This window comes from Desmodus rotundus, chromosome 3 (genome assembly GCF_022682495.2).
Source record: "Desmodus rotundus isolate HL8 chromosome 3, HLdesRot8A.1, whole genome shotgun sequence".
Taxonomy (NCBI): Eukaryota; Metazoa; Chordata; class Mammalia; order Chiroptera; family Phyllostomidae; genus Desmodus; species Desmodus rotundus.
In genome coordinates, this window is record NC_071389.1 from 72,880,802 (window position 1) to 72,905,417 (window position 24,616).

The window sequence follows — 24,616 nt, forward strand, 5'->3', positions numbered from 1 at the left end:
CTGTCACAGCTGCCTGACCCCGTGCCCTCTGGCTCAGCCTTCAGTGACCTAAAACACAGACGGAAGAAAGGGTGGGTGAACATGTGCCAGAGGGTAATCTCTCCACCTAGGGCAGAGAGGCACGGCAAGGGTCTTTCTCAAGCACGAGGTTGTCCTGCAAAGGGCATAAACTTCATTATTTGATTATTTGATCTCAAAAGCAGATGGATCTGCACTCAATCAAAAGAGAATATGGGCATCTTAGGACCTTGACGGAGAGCAAAGAACTCTACTGCCCTACTTAGTTCAAATGCCTGGCTGAAAGAATTAGGTTTATAGTGGAAAATGGGCAGGCTATTCATTCTCTAAATTAATGGTCTCCACATTTTGAAAAATCACTTTCCTGAATCAGTTAAAGATTTTAGGAATAAGCATATTTTCTCAAAATCTTACCTAAAAAGGTATGGAATGACATAATTAATAACCAATAAAATCTTAATTACACACAATAAAAAAGAATTTAAGATATATCTGCATATATATTTATTAACTGTATTCTACACTAGCATACTAATATATTATGTACAATACAAAATATATTAAAAAAGAAAGTTTTAAAGGAAGAGAAAGTACAAAGATAAATTCTAGTATCTTCTTCCTGCACTCCGCTGTATCATCCCACAAAACAACCTAGCATGGGCAAGCAAACCCCTGAGCTATTATTATTAGCCTCTTTAACAGGACTCCTTTCTGGTGCCCAATGGCTGTGGAAGAGGGGAAGGATCACTAGAGGGTCACAAACACTTGTTGGAATGTATTGTCTCCGCCTCCCAAGAAATCCTTTCACAGTGTTACACTTTTCAGGGCACACTTGCAAGTTTTAACAAGGAATGCCAAAATATACAACTTTAAGAAACACAATATGTGAATTTGAGTGTTAAAGTGATGCTCTTGAGACCTACTACATTCTCAATACTCATTATATGAAGGCCATGTGAAAATTTTCTTTCAAATCTAATGCCAAACTGAGTGTTTTGGGGTTTTTTTTTTCTTATACACAGTAAGCTTTCAAAAAGTTCAGAGTCAAAACTGCCTATGTGACTATGGTCTAATTTCCTGTGTTCTAAGCCCACACCAAGCCTTGATTTTTGCTATTCTTATCTGTTTTCCCAAGTCTCATTATTTTATTATAATAAGTAAATATATATTATACTTATTTGCATATTTGCAAGTTGTTTTATAGAACACAATAGAGGAAAAGAATAAAAATCTCCAGTAACAATAGAGGGTTAATTACTCTAGTTTCCCTAAAAATGGATATAAGAAGGTGTTCCCGGAAGCTCCAAATTTTCTGTACTTTGGATTATATGTACTCTGAACTACGAAAACTCAGAGACTTTTGAACAAACGCCATTCTGTAAAACAGCTTTGGGACTGAATCCTTGTTTCCCAAAGCAAGAGTAAGCTATTTTCTCAATTATCAGCAAACCTTACCCACTGGTCTATCTTATTGGAAGACGTAATCAAAGATTGATTATAATAATGTTCTCTCATCCCCACTTTTCTAAAGCATGTGCCTATTAGCAGAAACATGAACTGTTTCTAAATAAATGCTCAGTAAATACTTGCTGAATAAATGGAAAAAATAACAATTCTACAATTCAATAGTTGCTTCAAAAAACTCATTATTTGGTTTCTTTCACAGACCTCTAGCACTGACACAGACAGACAGCCTGCCCGACCACTGGGAGCAGGCTGAGAGTGGGGAACAGGAGGGACCACCCTGGGAGATGGAGTTGGGCCATGGGAATGGAACCAAGCTGCTCCACTCAGGGATGGAGGTCGGAGGTCCAAGCTCTGTGGGCGTGGTGTGCAGCCAGTCAATACCCTCATGAACTGCCCAAGGCATGGTGAGGACACTGAGCTTCACTTCTGAATGGGAGGCCCCATTGCCGGGGTAAACAAGCACATGCCTTGCAGATGCTCCACATCCGGTATGGAAGTCCTGCTCCTGGCTGCACATGCCCTGCCCCTCCCCCTGAGGCCACCCTCAGTGATGCCTGAGAGGCTGTGTGGGGTTTCCAGCGTCCCTTTCTCTGCTGGTGAGTGCCCACTGGCAACTCACTGCATGGTGGGGGCCTATGGCATGGGAGGTGCGGAGTTGATGAAACACCACTGGAATCTCCCATCAACCATGATGGGGGGAGGGGGAGGTTTTTACACTGAGTGTGCAATATGCTAGCAAGGTAATTGGATAAGAGGAAAAAAGCCCTCCTACCCCCTTCCAGGACCAGATTCGGGGTGGGACTAGGGGAAGATAGGGAGCCCCCCTATCTTGAATCTTGAGACAGGGAGGCCCCCACTCTCCCAGATCATTCAGCATCCAAATAAAAACCTCTTTCCTTTCTCACCAGCCTCTGCCTTAAGAATTTGGCTTCTGTGGTGGCAGGCAGCTAAACCCCTATTTTTGTTCAGTAACAGCATCACATAAACCTCAAGATTCAGAATGGCAAGTAGATTTCATCTAGAATTCTAAGTATAATCTAATGGTAGTGGCTAACAAGAATTATGTATTGAGACGATTATGAGGAAAAACCTGGTTGATTAGTAAAGAATACCAGGAGGTAGGGAAGGTGGACACAGTGTTGTCACTTTGCTGATACTACCCTAGATAGATAAGGGATGTTTTCAAAATCCAAAGGTGCTTATTTAAGTTAAAAGGCTCAATGATTTTGTTATCTGGAGGCTGCTTCCTGTTCCTGTGACCTTTAATATTCATTATTCCAGCTAGATACTTTGTCTTTCTAAACTAGGACCAGTTCCTTGAAGACAAGGACCATGTCTTTTTCATTTTTTTAATTCCCACAGAGCACAGCTGACCCTTTTGTGATATCTTGGAGATGATAAAAATAAATGAGCCTTTTAACTTAAATAAGCATCTTTGGATTTCAAAACCATCCACTGACTATCAGGGTGGGCCAGAAAACTGACAACACTGCGCTGCCCCTCCAACCTCCCTAACCAGGCTCATTCTTTACTAATTCACCAAGGTTTGTTCCTCACAACCCCTCCCAATAAAGGTTCAAAGAGTCAGTTTATTTTATAGCTTCAACCAAATTTATCTAAACTAGTGGTTCTCGATTCTAGTTTTCAACTCTGTCTATACTTTAAAATTATTTAGAGAGTATTTTAGAAAATGCAGCCCCCAGGCATAAGTTTGGCTTTGGATTTATAAATTCGGCAAGTGACTAAAATGAGGACCCAAACTGAGACACTGATCTTTTCTAGATAACATTAGTTCCTAAAAACTACATACTTCTCTTATAGATTTATAATCTATGTTAGCAAATAAAAGACAACAGAGCTCTGGCTGGTGTAGCTCAGTGGATTGAGCATGGGCCTGTGAACCAAAGGGTCGCCAGTTCAATTCCCAGTCAGGGCACATGCCTGGGTTGCAGGCCCGGTCCCCAGAAGGGGGTGGGCGAGAGGCAACCACATACGATGTTTCTCTCCTTCTCTTTCTCCTTCCCCTCTCTCTAAAAATAAATAAACAAAATCTTAAAAAAAAAAAAAAGACAACAGAAAGTTCTTCCACAAAGAGTCTTATTTAACTTAGCTTTCCTCAAAGCTGACCATTGAACCTTCTCATCCTAACTCCTACTATACACAGAGTTTTCCAGGAACACAGCCGCACCCCTCATTGACTGTCTGAGGCTGTCTGCATGCTGCAAGAACAGAAAAAAACAGCTGCAACAAACAGAGTCCCCAAAGTCTAAAATATTCACGAGCTGAGCCTTTAAGAAAACACCTGCCACCCCTGAGCTGGTATGTTAACAAATACACCGGAGAGGTACTAATCTACACCAACCGATTTAGGCTGGACCCTAAAGGTTCTAAGGAAAGGCCGCGGAGGTTTTAAAAAAAAGTAAGTTCATTAAATAGGGCTCCACATCTACTTTAACCATGGCTGTTCTGCTTATACTTTTCAAATTTCATTTGCAGAAAGGTTTGGACACCACTGACTTAGAAATTGAGAGACTTGAATAGACAAAAGCCAGGTAAACTATACTGTGCTTTGCCGTGGATAGCCTTAACTAACATTCTCCAAAATCAAATAGATGAATCCCAGCTTATTTAAATTGAATATCTGATAACAAATTAGGCACCATGTCCACCTATCAAGTTAAATACACTATATGCATTTATTTAGCTCTCCCATTAAAATTCTTTCATAAATTATTATTATTTGGGGTGGCATTTATAAGACTCAACCGAAGAAAAGGCCATGTACAGACTATATCTTGAATTTCTATACATTAGCAGTTAAAGGCATTTAAATTTTATTATTCAATGTCTCTTAGAAAAGGATGTATAAAAATAATTCTTCTTAGTGTTTACAGCCTAGAAATATGTACATTTCTCATTATAAACTACATACCTTCCTTTTACACATGCATTTCAAATTATATAAATCACACTACTTCATTATTCTTCTGGAGAGGCAGGATTTATCAGTTAGTAAAATCATCTTCCCTCTTTCCAAACACAGTACAGCATTTTATACAGCTTTTATTTTCATGGTCTATTACATACAATCATTTAAGGTAAGCTGCTGAAAATTCTTCTTTAAGGAAGCTGACAATGTGCCAAAAAATGTAAATTAACGTTATTAATCCTTTAGAATAGATTTTTCAATTTTATTTGAACATAGCACAAATGAAAAAATTAATTGAATAAAAAAGATTTAAAACTACCCTGTAAATTAAAAGGATGCAATTACTGGTCTCTTTTTGATCTTAACATATAGTAACCCTTGCTAAAGGTGATCAGTCCAGTGTGGCTTGATGTAAACCATACAACTCAACAATGTGAGATTCATACATCAAAAAATCAAATATTACTCATACCCTTTATGATCTAAAAGGGCAGGAAACCATGTTTTCCAGTTGCATTTCATAATTAACCTTGTACACAATAGATGGTATCTTCCTTTGCAAGTCTTGAAATAAAACAGAATTTGTTTTTTAAAATTCCAACATTAATACTAAAATTACTAAGCATCAAAAAATTTTCTCCTCGCTTTGAATATTTCACCTTAATTCACCTTTCTATAACTGGCTTATGCCACTAAAAGCTTGCAGGGTTTTTCAGATTTATGAGGGGAAAAGAAGTAGCAACACACAAATGAAATCTAGAAAAGCACAAGATAGCTATAAAAACAGCTCATCCATCATCTCTACATTTTGATTCCAGAGACAGCAGTGAAAGGTGTTGTTTCCACACCACTCACCCAGCACACTTAAAAAGGTTTGTTCCATCACTTACACAACTGAAACTGATTGATTAGCTGCTAGAGAAAAATCAATACAAATATGCTAGAAAACACTAGCTTGTAAATTCATTCTGGCCTCAATAAAATCTTGGTCACTGCTTGACATGTTTTTCTAGATATCTAAAATGCAACCATGTCAAACCTCAGCCCCCAGACGCTGCTGTGCCTAGGAATTTTTAAAACGTAAATCTAGACAAAGGTGAGGAAGTAAGGGGGAAGGTTTCCCAAAAGTCTGTTGAAACAATGAGATGATACCCAGAAGTTACCTGCTAAATCTTACACTCTGATGCAGAACTGCCCACAAAAGTAATAAACACACTGAGAAGGTAAAAAGAGTCGAAGAAAATGTCAAAGGGACTAGGTTCAGTGAGAGGGGGAAAAAAGCCAGGAAACCAATTAAATAAAAATTAAATACACACATACACAAACACATATATGTAAAGGGTAAACTAAAATCTCTATTTCAAAATATAAATAAATTTGACTTTAATTTTATCCATACAAAAGTTAATAAGCTGCTGTCCTCTCTTTTTTCCCCACCTGATTGCATTGTCAGCATATTTTAGTGCTTTGGGAAACCATTTTACAGTAGGAATGATTTCACGAATTACTTCTAAATGTGCCCTTGCCTTTGGGTTGGCCCTTAGTCTCTTTGCATTCATCAGACCACTAAGAAATACATTTTTGTGAATATGAAATGTTTCATAAATATGCTATTCTATTATTCAGAAAGAAATTGTGACCTTATTATATACCATGGCAGGCAACCTGGGTTCTAATTCCCATTCCACAATTGGTTTAGAGTTGTTTTTTTTTTCTTTTTAAAATTTTTATTGTTATTCAATTACAGTTGTATGCCTTTTCTCCCCATCCCTCCACCCCACCCCAGCTGAACCCACCTCCCTCCCCCTGGTTCAGAGTTTTTAAAATCACTTTATATTTCTACACAGAGTCATAAAAATTTTGAAGAAAAAGAAAGAGCAAATGTAATTTTCATGATGGGAAATTTAATTTCCACTGGCTTTAAACATTTGTGCTAAAATTTATCAGCAGCATATTTAAACTTTTTCATCTTAACATAACCTTTCAAAGAATAATATTTATTTTTCATTATTCATTATAGGACAATTTCATAATAATATCATGCAGAATTTAAGGGGTTGTAGCCCATAGAATATTACTAACAATTGAGTTACTAAAGAACTAAATAGGCAAAAATTGTAAAATTAAGAAAATGGGTTATTTCTTCCTATACTTAACTGCACAATTACTCTTCACAATTTTAAAGTTCCAAAATGGAAATTCTATAAGGCCATTAAAATCTCACTGTCTTTTGCAGGAAAAAAAAAAAAGGGATAATAAACTAATCCAATATCTTCAAAATGTGAGCTAGAGATTATTATTTCCTACAGTAGAAAGAGATTATAAGGTCATCCTTAGCATGAATTTGCTTTTCTAAAATCAAGAAAATGAAAGGTAATTGTCATACTAAATAGTTTCCATCTACAGAGACATTGTTCATAAATATATTTTAAAAGCAAAGAAAATCTGTCACTTGGTTCTAGTCATCAATGTCTGTTACAGATGGGCCAACATTCTCAGTCAAAACCAGACTTCTCTCTTTGGATTCATTTTAAATTCCTTCAGCGTAAGTAACATATCTCCTTCATAATAAGGACACAAGCAATTACTTTGCATAAGTTATCTCAAATTCTTACACGAAACAACACTAAATGTCATAGCAATAAGAAAACCATGGCTCGGAGAGGTCAGGCGCCTTGTTCAGATCATGTGGCTGGTAACTAGCAGCCCACTGTTTCACATTCAAGCTCTCTTCTGGCAGAGGGCATCAAATACTTAACAACTTAAAATTTTCCTAAATACAATGGTTTCTCTAGAAAGTTAGGACCTCAGTACTTTAGTAACAGCTCCACATATCAAGTAAATGGGCTCACTAGTCCAATAACTAGCCTGCAGTTTCAATTCTAATATACAAACAACAAGACAACAGAAAAACCGTACATTGCAAACATTCCATGACTGGAAATAAATATATCTACCAAGGATGATGATGAAAGTAATACTAAATAAATCTCTTCTAATACCTTTTTTTTAAATATATTTATTGATTATGCTATTATAGTTGTCCCATCCCCCCCCCACTCCACTCCATCCTGCCCACCCCCTCCCTCCCACATCCCCCCCTATAGTTCATGTCCATGGGTCATACTTATAAGTTCTTTGGCTTCTACATTTCCTACACTATTCTTATCCTCCCCCTGTCTATTTTCCACCTATCATCTATGCTACTTATTCTCTGTACCTTTCCCCCCCTCTGCCCCTCCCACTCCCCTACTGACAACCCTCCATGTGATCTCCATCTCTATGGTTCTGTTCCTGTTCTAGTTGTTTGCTTAGTTTGCTCTTGTTTTTGTTTTAGGTGTGGTCGTTAATAACTGTGAGTTTGCTGTCATTTTTACTGTTCCTATTTTTTATCTTCTTTTTCTTAGGTAACTCCCTTTAACATTTCATATAATAAGGGCTTGGTGATGATGAACTCCTTTAACTTGACCTTATCTGAGAAGCACTTTATCTTCCCTTCCATTCTAAATGATAGCTTTGCTGGATACAGTAATCTTGGATGTAGGTCCTTGTGTTTAATCTTGGGTAATGTAATGCTGATGTGCCTTGGTGTGTTCCTCCTTGGGTCCAGCTTCTTTGGGACTCTCTGAGCTGCCTGGACTTCCCGGAAGTCTATTTCCTTTGCCAGATTAGGGAAGTTCTCCTTCATTATTCAAATAAGTTTTCAATTTTTTGTTCTTCCTCTTCTCCTTCTGGCACCCCTGTAATTCGGATGTTGGAACGTTTCAAGATGTCCTGGAGGTTCCTAAGCCTCTCCTCATTTTTCCGAGTTCTTGTTTCTTGATTCTTTTCTGGTTGGATGTTTCTTTCTTCCTTCTGGTCCATCCTGTTGATTTGAGTCCCAGTTTCCTTCTCATCACCATTGGTTCCCTGTACATTTTCCTTTGTTTCTCTTAGCATAGGCTTCATTTTTTCATCTGGTTTTCGAACAGATTCAACCAATTCTGTGAGCATATTGATAACCAGTGCTTTGAACTGTGCATCCGATAGGTTAGCTATCTAGCTTAGTTGTATTTTTTCTGGAGCTTTGAAGTGTTCTGTCATTTGGGCCATTTTTTTTTCTTTTTTTTTTTTTTTTGTCTTGGCGTGTCTGTTACTTTAAGGGGCGGAGCCTTAGGTGTTCACCGGGGTGGGGTAATGCTGGTCACTGTGCTGTGACGCTGTACGTGGGGGAGGGGCCGAGAGGGAGCAATGGCGCCTGCTTCACTCTCCTCCGGATTTCAGTCTTTCACTCCGCTACCCACAATCAAACTGGGCCCCTCTGGTGCTGGTTCCCAAGTGGGTGGGCCTGTGCACACTCTAGGCCCCTGTGGGTCTCTCCAACGACCTCTCCCGTGAGGCTGGGAGTCTCTCCTGTTGCTGCCCCAACCCCCACAGGCGTTTTCAATCAGAGGTTTGAGGCTTTATTTCCCCAAGGTGTTTTCAGTCAGAGGTTTGAGGCTTTATTTCCCCGAGCTGGAGCCCTGGGTTGCGCGGTCTGCTTTGTTCCCCACCATTCGCCCGGTTTATCTATGCTCGAATGTGGGGCCGCGGGGTGCTACCCACTGCTCAGCCTGCCCCACTCTCCGCCACTCTGAGTCCGGCCCTCTAGGTTTATCTGTGCGCGAATGTGGGGCTGCAGGGTTTGCTAGTGCTCAGACTGCCTGCACCGTTGTCCCACACTCCGCCACATTCACGCAAGTCCTCTCTGCCCTGGTGCCCATCTCTGCCCCTCCCACCGGTCTGGATGAATGTTTATTTTGTATTTCCTTGGTGTCAGACCCCTTGCCTTTCGATTTTCTGTCAGTTCTGATTGTGATTGTGCAAGGAGGCGCAGTGTGTCTACCTACGCCGCCATCTTGGTTCTCCCTAATATCTTCTTTATAAACAGCCATTAAGTCACTCCTAAACTCTGATAAACCACTCACTTGGGTTTGTCAATGTTAACCACCGAGCAGAGTCTGACAGGCACAAAGCACTGTATCTCTGGTGCTCAGGGGGCATTTCTAAAGATAAGCCAGGGAGCTAAGTTTGTTGGATATACTTAGAACAATCCTATAATCATTTCATAAAAACTATGGTTACTCCTTTCTTTTTTTCTCTCAAGTCACATATAATACACAAATGTGTCCATACCTAGTCTTGAAGAAATCGTATCAAAATGTTAGTATAGATTACAGATGAGGACAGGTGTGAGGAGGCCAAAAGAATACCTCCTCTACACGGTGATTTAACAGTTTTAAATTTCTCAAACAAATTTTCAGAGTAAAAGGAGAGGATTTTTAAAAGTTATAGGTAATTGCATTAGAAATGCACAATGTTGGAAAAGTGCCTCAAAGAAACCGATCTGTATGCCTTCCAATTTGCAGTGTTTGGTGGATATAGTTTTAATATTTCCATTAACCAACAGGTACATAAACAACAACCACATAAGAATGTCAGGAAAGGAATATTTTTCAAATATATTAGTTCTGTGCAAATTTATGCCCTTTCTGAAAAAACCCTTAAAGTAGCTGTGGCAGGAAAGACACCCGCCCGGACTTTTCCTCAGGCAGCGCCCTCACTCGAACACAGAGACCTGGGAAGAGTCAAAGAGTTTCCTTTCGTTTGCTGTTTAACACAACTTGAATGGGAACTGAAGAGGGAACTGGGCTAAGAATGTAAGAGTAGAAAAAAATTACTGGGAGGTGTCAATAAATCAACCAAGGTTATTTTTCTTTCTATTATAAAGAACATTCCAAATTCATGTTGATAACAGCTCTACATAGACTAAATAAAGAAATGTGCGGGGAACTCCTACTTGCTGAGAGTCTGGGTGTGAAGGACTGAAAGGAGCACTCCCAGTCGCTAAAAGGAAAAGTACACTGCCAATGACTATTAACTCACAAGATTACGAGACAATAGATTGTCTCATGTTGATTGGGTGTAAAAGCACACTAATGTTATGTACACATATTATACACAAAGACAAAAAAGGAAGTTTATGGCTTAAGCAGCTGTGTGTCAACCACACAACTGTGACTCCTGTAAAAGATAAGTCTTGCTATGTGCTGAGAAATAGCTAGACAATCACATTTTCCAGCAAGTGACGATTCAGAAGTAGATGGCCAGCCACACAAAGAATCATTCTCTTCAGGGCTCTCTGGCAGTACCACTCTACACTGGCCCAACAGTCCTATGGATAAGGAAGGCCAGTGTTACTGGCCGACAGGAAAATCTACCTTCTCCTTCCAAGACTCTGGGGAACTCTTATTAGCTCTCTTTTCCAACGGTCTAGAAATGACCGAAGAACAGAAGTAGAAATCTTAAAAAGTATACCACTCAGTCCACAAAAGTCTTAATACACATTAAAAGGTCATGGATTTCATTTTTATTTTTTGTCTTTTCATAGACTCTAAAGATAGGTGATAAAATTCAAATAATGCCACTTACCTTAGTCTTTAAAAAGTGGAAGAGTGGTTAAAGAACAGTAATGTGAATATTATAACCTGACTGGCTGACTCTATCAGATAGGCTGAAATATTGGTAAACTCTTCAGAAAGCTAAAGATGTATGTAAATTAAACTGTATTAGAAGACTACTGTAAGTTATTAGGAAGATTAAAACTGTATATAATTCTAGACGCACTTACCTTGAAACGACTGTTTGGCTCTATCTACTAGTTCGTCAATGGGATAGCTGGCCAGATTTCCTCTAGCGTGTTTAGTTTTGCAATAGGTACAAGCATTGAGACACCTGTTCAAATGACAGCAATAAATAAGGCTCAAATTTTAAAGACAGTGCACACTTACATGAAAAAAAAACCAAAAACAAAGTGCTAGTTTAGTAACATTTGCAGTTTATACAAGAGATACAAAAAACAAGTATCTATGATACTTCATATTCATTTTATTTCTCACAGGCACATAAATTTGTAATTATTTATGTTTTGACCATTCAAGAATGATTATACCAATAGTGTAACATTATCTTCAAATACAGATATCAAAGCCAAATAAGTTCATAAAGTCTTACAATGATTAATCAAAAGATATTTAAGATTCACATTATTTTTAAATCACTGACATTTCTTTGGTTATCATAAAACTAAAATTTTAGTATCTCCTACGATGCCAGATTATTTAGAAATGAAAAAGCATATTCATTTAACTTTTAACTGACACAATAATAAATAGTTGACACAGCATTTTCATAAAAAATAAAACCTTAGAAATTTTCAGATATTTTTCCCTGTTTGAAATCAAGAATAATACATAAGTATGGCCAGTGTTCAATTTTTCTCACATTGAAATTTTAAAGCCTGATCTTTTAAAACCTTGTTATTTATTATAGCCATTGTTTATCATGTCTAAAGACTACTGGGACATAATTCTGTTTTTTAATTTTTCAATTTATTTTTAATTAATTAAATTTACCATCCTAGAGCGACTGAATCCCTGAAGAGATCTTTTTGTTTGTTTCCCAATATTGCTGAGGCTTATCTTTTTAGCATAGGTCTCTTTTAAGTGTTTCTTTTACTTTATAATAAGAGGATATATTTAAATGATACTTTTTAATGACAAAGTAAAACCAACATTTTAGTTCCGAAACACTAACTCAAAAGAATGTATGTTCATTGCAGCCTTATTTTACAATAGCCAAGATATGGAAACAACCTGGTGTCCATAGATGGATGAATGGATAAGAAAAAATAAAGTGGTGTATGTATCTACACAATGGAATGTTATTCAACCATAAAAAGAAGGAAATCCTGCCATTTGTGACAACATGGATGGACAGAGAGAGAGAGAGAGAGAGAGAGAGAAGAACTCATAGAAAAATGGAAATAGGGAACAGATTGGTGGTTGCCAGAGGATGGGATTTGTGGGGTGTCAGTGGGGAAATGGGTAAAGGTGGTCTAAAGGTACAAATTTCCACTTACTAGACAAGAAAGTCCTGGGGATGTGATGTATAGCATGGTAACTATGGTTATCAATACCTTATTATATTTCAAAGATGCTAAGAGAATACATTTTCAAAGTTCTTATGATAAGGGAAAAATGCTGTAGATGTTAATGGAACTTATTGTCGTAAACACTGTACAATATATACCTATCTCAGATGATTACATTGTACACCTTCAGCTTAGGCAATGTTAGATGTCAATTATATCTTTGTAAAAGTAGGGATGGGGGGACAGTAAAATAAGTAGCTTGATCAAGGCCGATGAGGTCTGTCCAGAAGGTATCCAGCCATGCAATATCAAAATAGATATTTATTGAAGATACAAGTTACAAGAAACACTGTGTGTAAGACAATGACGCCACAGTCCCCTTCAAACTAGGCACCTTGGGACCTCACACAATTATCCCAATTGTCATCAGCTGCCCTGTCATCTTTTCCCAAATCTCATCAATGGTCTGACATTGATTTCCTTTCAAAGGTGATTCAGTTTTGGGAAAAGCCAGAAGTTGCAGGGTGCCAAATCTGGGCTATAAGAGGGCTGAGCCACCTGGGTGATCTGATGTTTCACAAAACAACTCTGCATAAGATATGATGCATTCACGGACACATTGTCAGGATGAAGCTGCCAATCACCAATTGTCCATAGCTGCGGCCTTATGAATCATCTGAATAGCTTCAGCAAAGGAATGTTCAAGCTTAACACAAAATTTGATGCAGATTCAATGCTCTACTTTCTCAGTCATTTTGAATGCAATAGCCACACAGTACACCTGCTCACTCAATGGCATCTACCACCCCCACTGACTAGTACAGTGAAATTGTCATTGTTCACACATGCACATTCCAGTCCACTCTCCTTGGCTGCCAGGTTACATCAATGTTGGGCAAAGCATTCTCATTCTATTAATGATGGCTGGACTTATTTCATATAGACCTCATATAACTCACATCTCAAGAGCTGAAATTCAAAGCTGGACCTATGAAATTTCAAATTCCATGCTGTTTGCCTACCAAGCTGCCTCCCCAGAATAGATGTGTATCAAACATCCCAGCCACAAACCAATGTAGATAAAACATAATATAAGCTATCATCTAACATGAAATATAAAGTAACATAGCATACATATTCAAAGATATGGCCAGTACTCATCATCTTGTATCTGAAGCTATTTGTTTAAAACACGTATTTCTCTCTTTTATTCTTTGGAACTCTAAGACTAGGCTTCTTGTCCAGCCACTGGCCCACGCCAGTTATTCCATCTTTGCTGTTTACAAGTTCTGTTTTTCATCCTCCTGCTGGGTCTTTGGCATATTGTATCACCTTGTTCAACTTGCCATGTTTTTAAAATTCTGTCGTTCAGGTTCTCGAAGTATATTTTTCTCTCTGACCTACTCCTCACCTCAAGTGGCGCCATGATCTGCTCAATGAGGCAGGCCCCACCATTCATTCACCTGTGATTCCCTATCATCGTGGGCATTCACTCACGGTAAATCAGCACCCATTCGGGGAATCTGCTCTATCTCCTGATACTACTTAGGTCTCCTGAATCCTTGCTCTTTTTTCTCCTCTTACCAATGGAGAGCTCCATAAGTTAAGTGGTCAATCTTAATAGAAACTACGAGTATTTCTTACTTGGGCTATTTCTTAAAAGTGACTGTCTTAAGGGACACCAGAGAATGGAAAGGAAAACAGAAAGAGAAAGGAAGCAAACACATATTTTAAACATTTTTAACATGAATGAATTAACACATGTAAAGCATTTAGAGTAGAGTCTGTACCTAACAAGTGGTCATTAAATACCGGCTGAGAATTGTTTAATATGACTGTTCTAAACTCTGCAAGACAATAATTACACATTACCATGCTCCAGGTGTACCTAACTCTATGAAACAGATGTGTTACTGATAGGTTGGCTTAAATCAACTGTGATAAACAAATCATACTTTCCTACTGGCTCACTTAATAAAAGTGGAAAGATATCCCCCATGGAAAATTGCTCATAAAAATGTCCCTAAAAGTTTAAATAAAATAAAGTGATACTTGGAAACACTGATGATAATGAAATAAGCCACTAAGTATAAATATTACATTAAGAATTCAAAATATTCTTCAGTAAACTGCTCTCTTGGGGTTAATTAGGGTTGTTGATGTGATGTTTTTGAAGTTCTAACCTCATTAATTGGATGAGATGGCTTCATGCTTACTTGCAGTTATCAAAATACTTTATTATTTCAATAAAGTGAAAATTTCTATAGTGTATTTCTTTAAGCATGTTATAACAGCACTAAACATTAAATCTGCTATCTTACATTTAAAAAGGTAAGAGATTTGTCATAATCCACAATTATATGCAATACAAAATCAGAAAAAAAAAGTTTTTTGATGCTATTTGGCTTAAAAACAATCTTCTCAATCATTAAAAATATGACCAATCACTTCAGCATGACAATCCTTCAATGGAATAAAGGGAATCATCATGGAAACCATTATAGAGAGTTTCACTTATCTGTAAACAATTAAATAACTGTCTAAGAGTAACACCAAGCCAGTTTCTTTCACTGTCAGAAAACAAAAGACCTTTGAAGGTAGACTGCTGAAAGCCAAAACCAAAAAGGCAATAGCTGTTGAACTGCAAGAAAGATGCACAATCCTGGACAGACCTAGACGACTGTGATAGAAGAATACAGCTAGTTCGCCACACTCATCTTTGCAGTGGTTGTTACATGGCCATAGGCCAAGAAATAACTAAAAACCTCAAAAGCAGAGGCACATTAAGCACTCAATTTAGAAGTTTAACTCTGAAATCTTAAAAAGCACCTGTGGGAAAATATTTTTTAATTACAGGAACTAAACAAATGAAATCACAAAGTGTCACAAATTACAATATTTCAAAGGGTTCAAATGCATAATACATGTAAACTTTATAGCTGAACCACATGAAACAAATGAAAACTAAAAGTTTTAATATATTCAGCTTTTTTCTTTTAAAGAGCATCTTTAGATATCACAAGTACGAAATTCAAAAATCATAGTGAGACTTAAAAATTCACCCAAACTGATATATTTTTATGGGAGAAAAAAAGCCTGATTATTGGACTGGTTAATTCTACCAAGCATATTAAAAAAACAAAGAAATACTAAACATTCTCAAACTTTTATGAAACATCAAAGAGGAGGAAACACTTCCTAACTCAATCTGTGAAGGCAAAATTAACTTAATACTAGAGCCAGATAAAGACATTGCAAAAATAGAAAATACAGACCACTGATGCAGAAATCCTCAACAAAATACAAGCAAACAGAATCCAGCAGCATATTAAAAGAATTATACACCATGATCACGGGAGAGGTAGTCTTGGAATGCAAGAATGGTTCAAAATATAAAAATCGACCAATGTAACATGCCATATCAACAGAATGAAGCAAAACAACACATAATCATATTAACTAATGCCAAAAAAGCATTTGACAAAATCCAACAGCCTTTCTGTGTAACAACAGTCAAATCAGAAATAGAAAGAAACTTCCTCAACTTAACAAAAGCCATATGTAAAAACCCACTGTTAACCTCATACTCAATGATAAACGGTTGGAGGCTTTTCCTCTAAAATCAGGAACAAGGCAAAGATGTCTACTGTCACCACTTCTATTCAGCACAGTCCTGGAATGTTCTAGCCTGAATCATGAGATAAGTAAAGAAATAAAATGCATTTAAACTAAAAAGAAGTAAAATTATCTCTGTTCGCAGATGATATGATCTTATATGTAGAAAATCCATAAATTAAAAAAAAACCTGTTAGAACTAATAAATGAATCCGCAAAGTAGGAAGATACAGAGTAAAAACACTCACAAAAAATCTGTTACATTTCTAGTCATGAACAATGAAAAACCTGAAAAAGAAATGCCAAAAACAATTCCACATACAAGCGCATTAAAAAGAATACAATACTTTGAAATTAACTTAGTCAAAGAAGTGAAAGACATACAAAAAAAACTACAAAACATTCCTGAAAGAAACTGACGAAAACATAAATAAATGGAAACATATCCCATATTCACTGACTGAAAGTCTTAATATTGTTAAAATGTCAGCATTTCCCAAGGTAATCTACAGATTCAATGCAATCCCTATCAAAATTCCAATGATGTTTCTTGAAGAAATAGAAAAGCCTATTCTAAAATTCATATGAAATCAGAAGGGACCTCAATTAGGCAAAACAGTATTGGGGGGAAAAAACTGAAGGACTCACATTTCCTGGTTTCAAAACTTTCTACAAAGCTCTATTAATCAAAAGATGTAATAATGGCCTGAACAGAGATACAAATCAACGGAATAAAATTGAGAGTCCTAAAATAAACCCTGTCACCCGTGGTCAAATGACTTTTGACAAGGGTGCTGAGTGCATTCAATGAGATAAGGACAGCCTTTTCCACTAAGGGTGCTGGAAAACAGTATATTCACATGCAGAAGAATAGAATTTGATCCTTATCTAACACCCTATACAAATATTAACTGAAAATGGATCAAGAATCTATATATAAGACTTAAAACAATAAAGTTCTTAGAAGAAAACATAGGACAAAATTTTCATGACATTGGACTTGGCAATAATTTCTTGGATATAATACCACAGGGGCACAGGAAACAAAAAGAAAAAACAGATAAATTGAACTTCAGGAAAAACTTTAAGTTTTTTTTACATGAAAAGACACTATCAAACAGAGTAAAAAGGCAACCCACAGAATGAGAGATAATATTTGGAAATCATATATCTGTTACCCTTAACAGATAATATCAAGAATACATATAGGACTCCAAAACTCACTGATAAAAAACAACCAACCAACCAGACTCAAAAACGGGCACAAGACTTGAATGCACATTATTCCACAGAAGATATATGAAGTCAATAAGCACACGAAAACATACTCAACAGCACTGATAGTGAAGGAAATATATACAAATCCAAACTACAATCAGATACCACCTCATACCTATTAGGATGGCAACAATCAAAAAAAAGTAAAACAACAAAAAAACAGAAAGCAGCAAGTATTGGCAAGTATGTGGAGAAACTGGAATTCTTGTGCACTACTGGTGAAAATATAAAATGGTATAGTGGGTGTACAAAATAGTATGGTACTTCCTCAAAAAATTACAAGTACAATTACCATATAATCCTGCAATTCTCCTTCTAGGAATATAACAAAAGAATTGAAATAGGGTCTCGAAGAGATATTTGTACAGTCATATTCAAGAAACAGGAGCATTAGAGAAAACAGGTAAAATGGGGAATCAACCCATATCTATTGACAAATAAATCAATAAGCAAAATCAATACAGTATCATTCACCCTTTAAAATGAAGAAAATTCTGCAACATGCTACAAAATGATGGAACTTTGTGGGCATTACACTAAGTGAAATACACCAGTCACAATAAGGCAAAAACTGATTCCACTTCTGTGAGGTATTCGGAGTAGTCCAATTCAGGGACAGAAAGAGTGGCGGCTGCCTGGGGCTTGGGGGAGGGGAGAATGGGAGGTTATTGTTTAATGGGTTCAGAGGTTCTGTTTTACAAGATGAAAAGTCATATGGGGATGGATGTTGGTGAGGGTTGCACAACAAATGTTAATGTACTGCATTTAATACCACTGAACTGTACACTTACAAATAATTAGATGGCAACTTGTTATGTGTGTTTTACCAAAATTTTAAAAAGTGGGAAAAACAGTATGTAATTATTTGGGTGTTTAATATTCTTGGTAGATCACAATTTACTTAAAGAATAGGCCTGTATCTTACTATTGGCTGTAGCATCTAACAGTGCTTTTTATACTATTAGAATATCAATATACTCAAAGCTATTGGTGATTTCATAATGGACCAAACCAGACAAGCCAATACTTGGTTACAAAGCTAAGACCAGTGCTAAGCAGAATGATGGATGGGCTGGCAAGTGTAATTGTATCTTCCTGGGAAAAAATATGTGGTAAGATACAAGGCAGGGAAAGCGAAGCCTTGAATGGAGAAGGCACAGGGCGATGATACGGATTTGCCAGGCAAAAGGATCTGTACCCTCGTCTTCAAGGTCATGCAGCTGGGAACGGAAAGCTAAAGCTGGGAAACTAGTAAAACTGTAAGGCCAGGGACCCTACACGGGATATAAACACAATCCAGTGTGTGCACCATGCCAAACAGACCACCAAACAAGAGAAATCAAAGGGCCATAGCATCACCAAGAACACCCACTTTCAAATAACCTTACATTTATATCAGTAGTTCTAAAACTCTGCGATGTCACGGAGCAATAAATTTCAAATGCCCGTACTTAAAACCGACCACCAAACAGGGTGCCGACGTTTTATTTTAAAAACTTGTAGTGTCACTGTTTTATTAAAAACAAAAAGAGCTTATACTGGTGCTACTTTAACAGCAAAACAGAAGTGCCATGATGAAGGACCGCACATGCAGCTTCAGGAAACCTCGCTATATTTTCCTCACATTTATCATTTCACCGGAGACCAGCACAAATCCATCAAATTGTATAGAAATAGGCAGGTGATTCTATAATATCCACCCAAGATGCCTTACATTTCAAAAATATTTAAAGTTGAAGATGTACAATTAAAGTAGAAATAGCTTTGATTGAATGTTAGCCTAAATCAGGTAGCATACCAATTTATACAGACACAGAAGAAATATAGTAAGTAACAATACTAATTCCAGTTAGATATTCAGAGTGTTCCACAATATTTGTAGCTGGTAGTTTACTCCCTGGGAGACGAAGTCCCAAACCCATAATAGCAACAACTGTTTCAGAATGTGTTTACCAAAATAGCATGGTGAAAGATGGTGAAACTCTGTCAGCCATAAAGTACATACTTTTCTAAAAATGTTTTTCTATTCCACCTACATTGTTATGTTTAGTCTTATAAAACAATGGCAGTGGCACAAAAAATTAAGGCTAACCTGTAATTTATAACTTTCACAGACAGCAGCCGCATACAATCCCCAAATAATAGCTGCTGGCGAAATAAAAAGACTTGATTGGCCATTAGAGTTCGAGACCCCATACAAGATGACTTTGTGCTACAGATTTGAATTAACTTATAAATATCCAAGCTAAAAAAGAAAAAGTGACTCTGAAGGCAACGATATCTCCTACTGTGGTATAAATTACATGTATATAAATATCCATGATTTACCCTTTTAAAATATAATTCTGCTATGTAAGACATATTCCCAATGTACTGTAAAGTTTAAAATGCAGTAACAGATACCCTTTCAAAAATAATATAACCACGTAGATGTCCTTGTATCTGTACAAGTGCACGCGCGCACACACACACACACACACACACACACACTCCCCCACTTCCACTCCTAAAAGTTCTCTCCATCTCGGGAGTTTGCCTTTTCGTTTGTGTGTTTGTTTTCATTTTAGGTGCAGACACTAACTCCCTCACCAAATTTACCGAATCAGGATCTATAAGACTGTAAGCAAAGCATATGTATTTGTTTAAAAAAGTGGTACTATTATTATATGCCTGAATTTAAGCCAAATTTATGTAATGGTAAGATTAGATATAACATTTATTTACTTTCTATGCCTTAACAGTTAACACTTACCTGCTATTAAACTAAAGAAAGACTTACCTAAGGGTTAATCTCCTAAAGGTTTGACTAACCACAGGCTAAATATACCTATCAAAAAAAATCTGACTGTAGTTTCAAAGTAAAGGAGTCTCAGCGAGGAGAACTATTGTTCTTGCTTCCTCAGTGGTTTTGGAGGCTGACGTCTGCTGGGGCAAAATCTCACAGGAAACACGGGCCACAGCTAATTCTATAACATGTAACAGGTACCATACTTTGGCGCCTGGGATAAAAGGTATTGTTCTAACACTGGTCAAAACATCCTGGGAAAAGAAAAAAAATCCTACATTTCAATTATGTTGAAACTAGAAAGCAAAATTTAGATAATTTTCTAACCTGTGTGGGAAAATAAATTGTTTGGGTTGAATAATAGTGTAATTACATAATGAAGAGAGGAGAGTTTTCAAATGAAATGGGAAAGTGGTGCCTAAGCATTTATGCTATCACCCATCATTTTCATTTTAGCAAATTCTCAAAATTTGAGAGCTATAATTCTAATTAAGATTCTAATAATCTAAATAAAATTCAATTCTGTCTTTACCTTCGGAAGACCACTACCTAAAACAGGGCCAAGAGACCAAATACCATGTGTAAGAGATAAAATGAGGGAGCGAACATGTCCTTGATGCACAGTCACTGCCTATCAAGCTGACTACCCAAACTTCCGTTAGAGAAAAGATTTCCCCCCCAGGCCTCAGGTGCACAAGAGTTTAGTGTCTTCTCCTTCGTGAACTTCACACCTTATTTACTTGATTGGTTGTACGAATCCCTATTGGTTCAATAACAAACAGCTCTTTACTAGGACAGGGTGGGAGGGGGGAGTGGTAAAAGCTACTAACCCCCACCAAATATAGAATTCAATCCTTCATAAAGAACCACGCTGTTTTCAGAAACATGGGGATGGAAAGGGTAAAAACTGATCACGGATGGAGAAAACATGTAAGCTTAAGAATTCAAACAAGAACACTAAAACGTTGTGTTTTAGAGATGAGCAATACACCAGTTGAGAACTTCCTTGCCAAGAGCTGGTGAAATCTATAGAGCGTAAGCCTGAAGGAACTGCCTTCTGATGGAGGCAAAACTGAATTGTAAGAAACCTCTGACTCCCCATTAGGACTAGACAGACAGGCACACACCAAGGTATGCAAAGATTCTTTTGCTTAGAAGAATCAACTGGTGTAATGCAGTAAAAACATCTATCAAATTTTCAAATAATATCAGGCCAAATACCTGAGTGCTCACGGTTCCCAAACAGTGCAAAACAAATGACAGGAAACACTACGTATTAGCATCTCCCAGGGTAGGCTCTTTTCCTACACTTCAATGTTATTTTACTGCTTTACAACAGATCCTACTGAAAAATTCTTCTATTTCCAAATATCTCCTGTCTTATTTGACTTTCTTTCTAGATTAAGTAGAGAAAATCATTTAAGATTTATCAATAGAAAATTATTCTAATTTGGGTTAATAATTCCACTTCTAGGGACTCTTGTAGACTGACGAAGACAGTAACAATTAGTATCTGCTAATATGTCTTAAAAGGCTCACAATGTTTTCCCCAATAACTCTATTTCCAATCTAATACATATTTTATTTTTTAAATGGTCAAATTGTAAATAATGTATGAAGAAATCACCTTTCCAGGTCCAGATCCTTAAAATAAAACACTCTTGCCATCACAGTAATAAATGGCAAGCCAATAGTTACACAACGCTTCCAGTGTGCAAGGCACTATTCTCAGCACTTTTCATATATTAAATCTTTCTTAATTCTTGCAGCAACCTCATAAATTCCATGTTTTTATTGTCCTTTTTTTACAGATAAAGAAACTGAAACGGAATGAGACGAAATAACTTATTCGAGGCTGGTAACGAGTGATGGGCCTGGGAGTTGACACTAAGAAGCCCTATGTCGGACCACTTCAACATACGAAAATCAGCATTTTCTAGATTAATACATGATTCCATTGATCTCATATCCATGACCAAATGCCATATCACAGGTCATCTAAATTTCACCATTATGAAAGAAATAGACCCTTAAAAATAACTAAAACATGCATAACACATGGTAAATTATCAAAGAAACTACCGTGTTTTGCCACGCATAATGTGCTCCCGTGCTAATGCACACCCACATTTTTGTGTGCATCAGACACGGGATTATTACGCCCATTATTATACCCATGGTAGGTATTCATTATATCAAGGCATTATAATGTGCATCCTTATTTTTCCTTCAAAAATTTGGGCAAAAAAGTGCACATTATATATGGCAAAATACAGGTATATTTAATTACTGAGAAAATAATCTTTTTTTATCCCTCACATGTTAGCTACAAAAAAAAAAAAAGAGTTAACTTGAAACAGCTGTAGACCTCCCCAAAGTCACTATTCATCAAATGCATACTCCAAGGCAACATCTACTCAAGGAACAAGACAATCTTTCACCTGAAATGCCCTTCAACTTGCCAAAGAACATCTGAAGTTTAAGCTGAGTTTCTAGATATGATTACCTTAGTGGTTGCTGCCTTATTAAGAGGAAATGTTTTTATAATATGTAAATTTATTACATTTGTAGAATATAATGGCTGAAATTCAGCAAATTAAACGGCCTTTGTAATGCATTCATCAATTTCATTTATTTCAAGGCTTTTCTTTTCCCACTGCCATTTCTTGAGAACACCTCCAAACTAATGACAAAACCAATTCACTACCCAAATATGCACATGTGGCTTATCCATAGGAGATAACGCTCTCACTTTCTCTCTCCATCTGCCTAGGAGGAAAGAAAGGCCAGAGCAGAAGCCCACTGGGTATCTTTCTACCACTCAGGGAAAAGAAAGGGAAGAGGAAGACTTAACTGAAAGGATGCAAAGCACTCTCTCACACACTTCATTTTGATATGCATAGCCTCTCTGTGAGATATTCCTGGTGCCCATAGTATAAGCTCTATTTTTTCTGATAAAAAAAACCAAAGTTGAAAACAGAGATCTCAATTCTGGGAATATATCTAACGGAACCCAAAACACTAATTTGAAAGAACATAAGCACCCCTATGTTCACTGCAGCGTTATCTACAATTGCTAAGATATGGAAGCAGCCTGAGTGCCCATCAGAAGATGAGTGGAGGAAACAACTATGGGACATTTACACAATGGATACTACTCGGCTGTAAAAAAGAAAAAATTTTTACCTTTTGTGATATCATGGATGGGCCTGGAGAACATTACTCTGAATGAAATAAGCCAGTCAGAGAAAGACAAATACCATATGATTTCACTCATATAAGAAATCTAATGAACAAACTGAACTAACAAGGAAAATGGGGACAGACCCATAGAGAGTAGGATGACAGCTATGGAGTGGGGTATGGTGGGGAGGGGGCAGCAAAGGGGTAGAGGGATCAAGCAAAAAAGATAAAGGACTCATGGACAAGGATAATGGACTAGTGATTGCAAGGGAGAAAGGGGTGTAAGGGGGATAAATAATAATGGAAAAAAAATACAATTAAAAAAAAGAGAAGAGTTTATAGGACACAGACTAAGAGTCAGGATTAATGTTTAAAGCCAGGTCTTTCTACTTATAAAAAACCTCAAGAGCTTTGTGGAGCAAAGCAAGGGAGAAGGAAAGACCGTATTTGATTACTTAATATGTATTATTTTAAAGAATAAGTATTTTAATAATCTTAATAGCTTTATTGAAGTAAAATTGGCATACAATAAATCATACATATTTAAAGTGTGCAATTTGAACATGCAGTAACATTTTCACTGATATGTCCCCTAGAGCAAGGGACATAAAGGAAAGAATAAACAAATGGGACTTCATCAAAATAAAAAGCTTCTGCACAGCTAAAGAAAACATCAGCAAAATGAAAAGGGAACCAACTGTATGGGAAAACATATTTGTCATCGACAGCTCAGACAAGGGTTTGATCTCCAAAATATACAAAGAACTCCACACCAGGAAGACAAGCAATCCAATTAAAAAATTGGCAGAGGACTTGAACAGACACTTCTCCAAGGAGGACATACACAGGACCCATGGACATATGAAAAGATGCTCAGCATCTTTTCGGCCTATATGGGCAGTGGTATAAGGTCCCAAGGTATAGGTGGAGTCTTCAGGCTCTAACAGGCTCTGAAAGGATGACCAGGCAGCTTCTGACTGTGGTTACTGCAAATGGAATTGACCATGAACTGACAAGTAGTCCACTTAGTTTTTAAGAGAGCTGATGTGCCAAATCACAAAAACATGCTAAATGTCTAAGTCAACAGTTCTTAAACTAGAGAATGTATCTGATACTCTAGGAAGTGTTGTTAAGGTGGTGATTGTTGAAGCCCCTACTCAGATTCAATAGATCTGGAGTGATACCCAGTAATTTGCTATGCAGGTTACCCTAATGCTGCCAGTCCTGAGACCACACAGAACCACTGCTGTGGGGCACCTGAGACCTCTCCCTCCCAACTTCACGTTCACTGTAAAAGAACTACTAGAAGTTGCAGTTCCCAGCGGACTGCCCTTCCCAATGGCCATCTCAGCTGTGCCACGGGGTTCAAGGAAAAGGGAGACGTTCTCAG

The 24,616-nt window shown here is 37.2% G+C and overlaps 1 protein-coding gene across 3 annotated transcripts in view; it reads right to left on the reverse strand.

Annotated features, from left to right (window-relative positions):
* CDKAL1 (CDKAL1 threonylcarbamoyladenosine tRNA methylthiotransferase) overlaps positions 1-24,616 on the reverse strand; it is a 626,103-nt gene that overhangs the window by 336,728 nt on the left and 264,759 nt on the right. For all 3 annotated transcript variants that reach the window (XM_053920194.1, XM_053920195.2, XM_053920193.2), the window contains one exon: positions 11,064-11,167. In XM_053920194.1, coding sequence (XP_053776169.1) covers positions 11,064-11,167 — 104 coding nt within the window. The remainder of the gene's footprint in view (positions 1-11,063; positions 11,168-24,616) is intronic.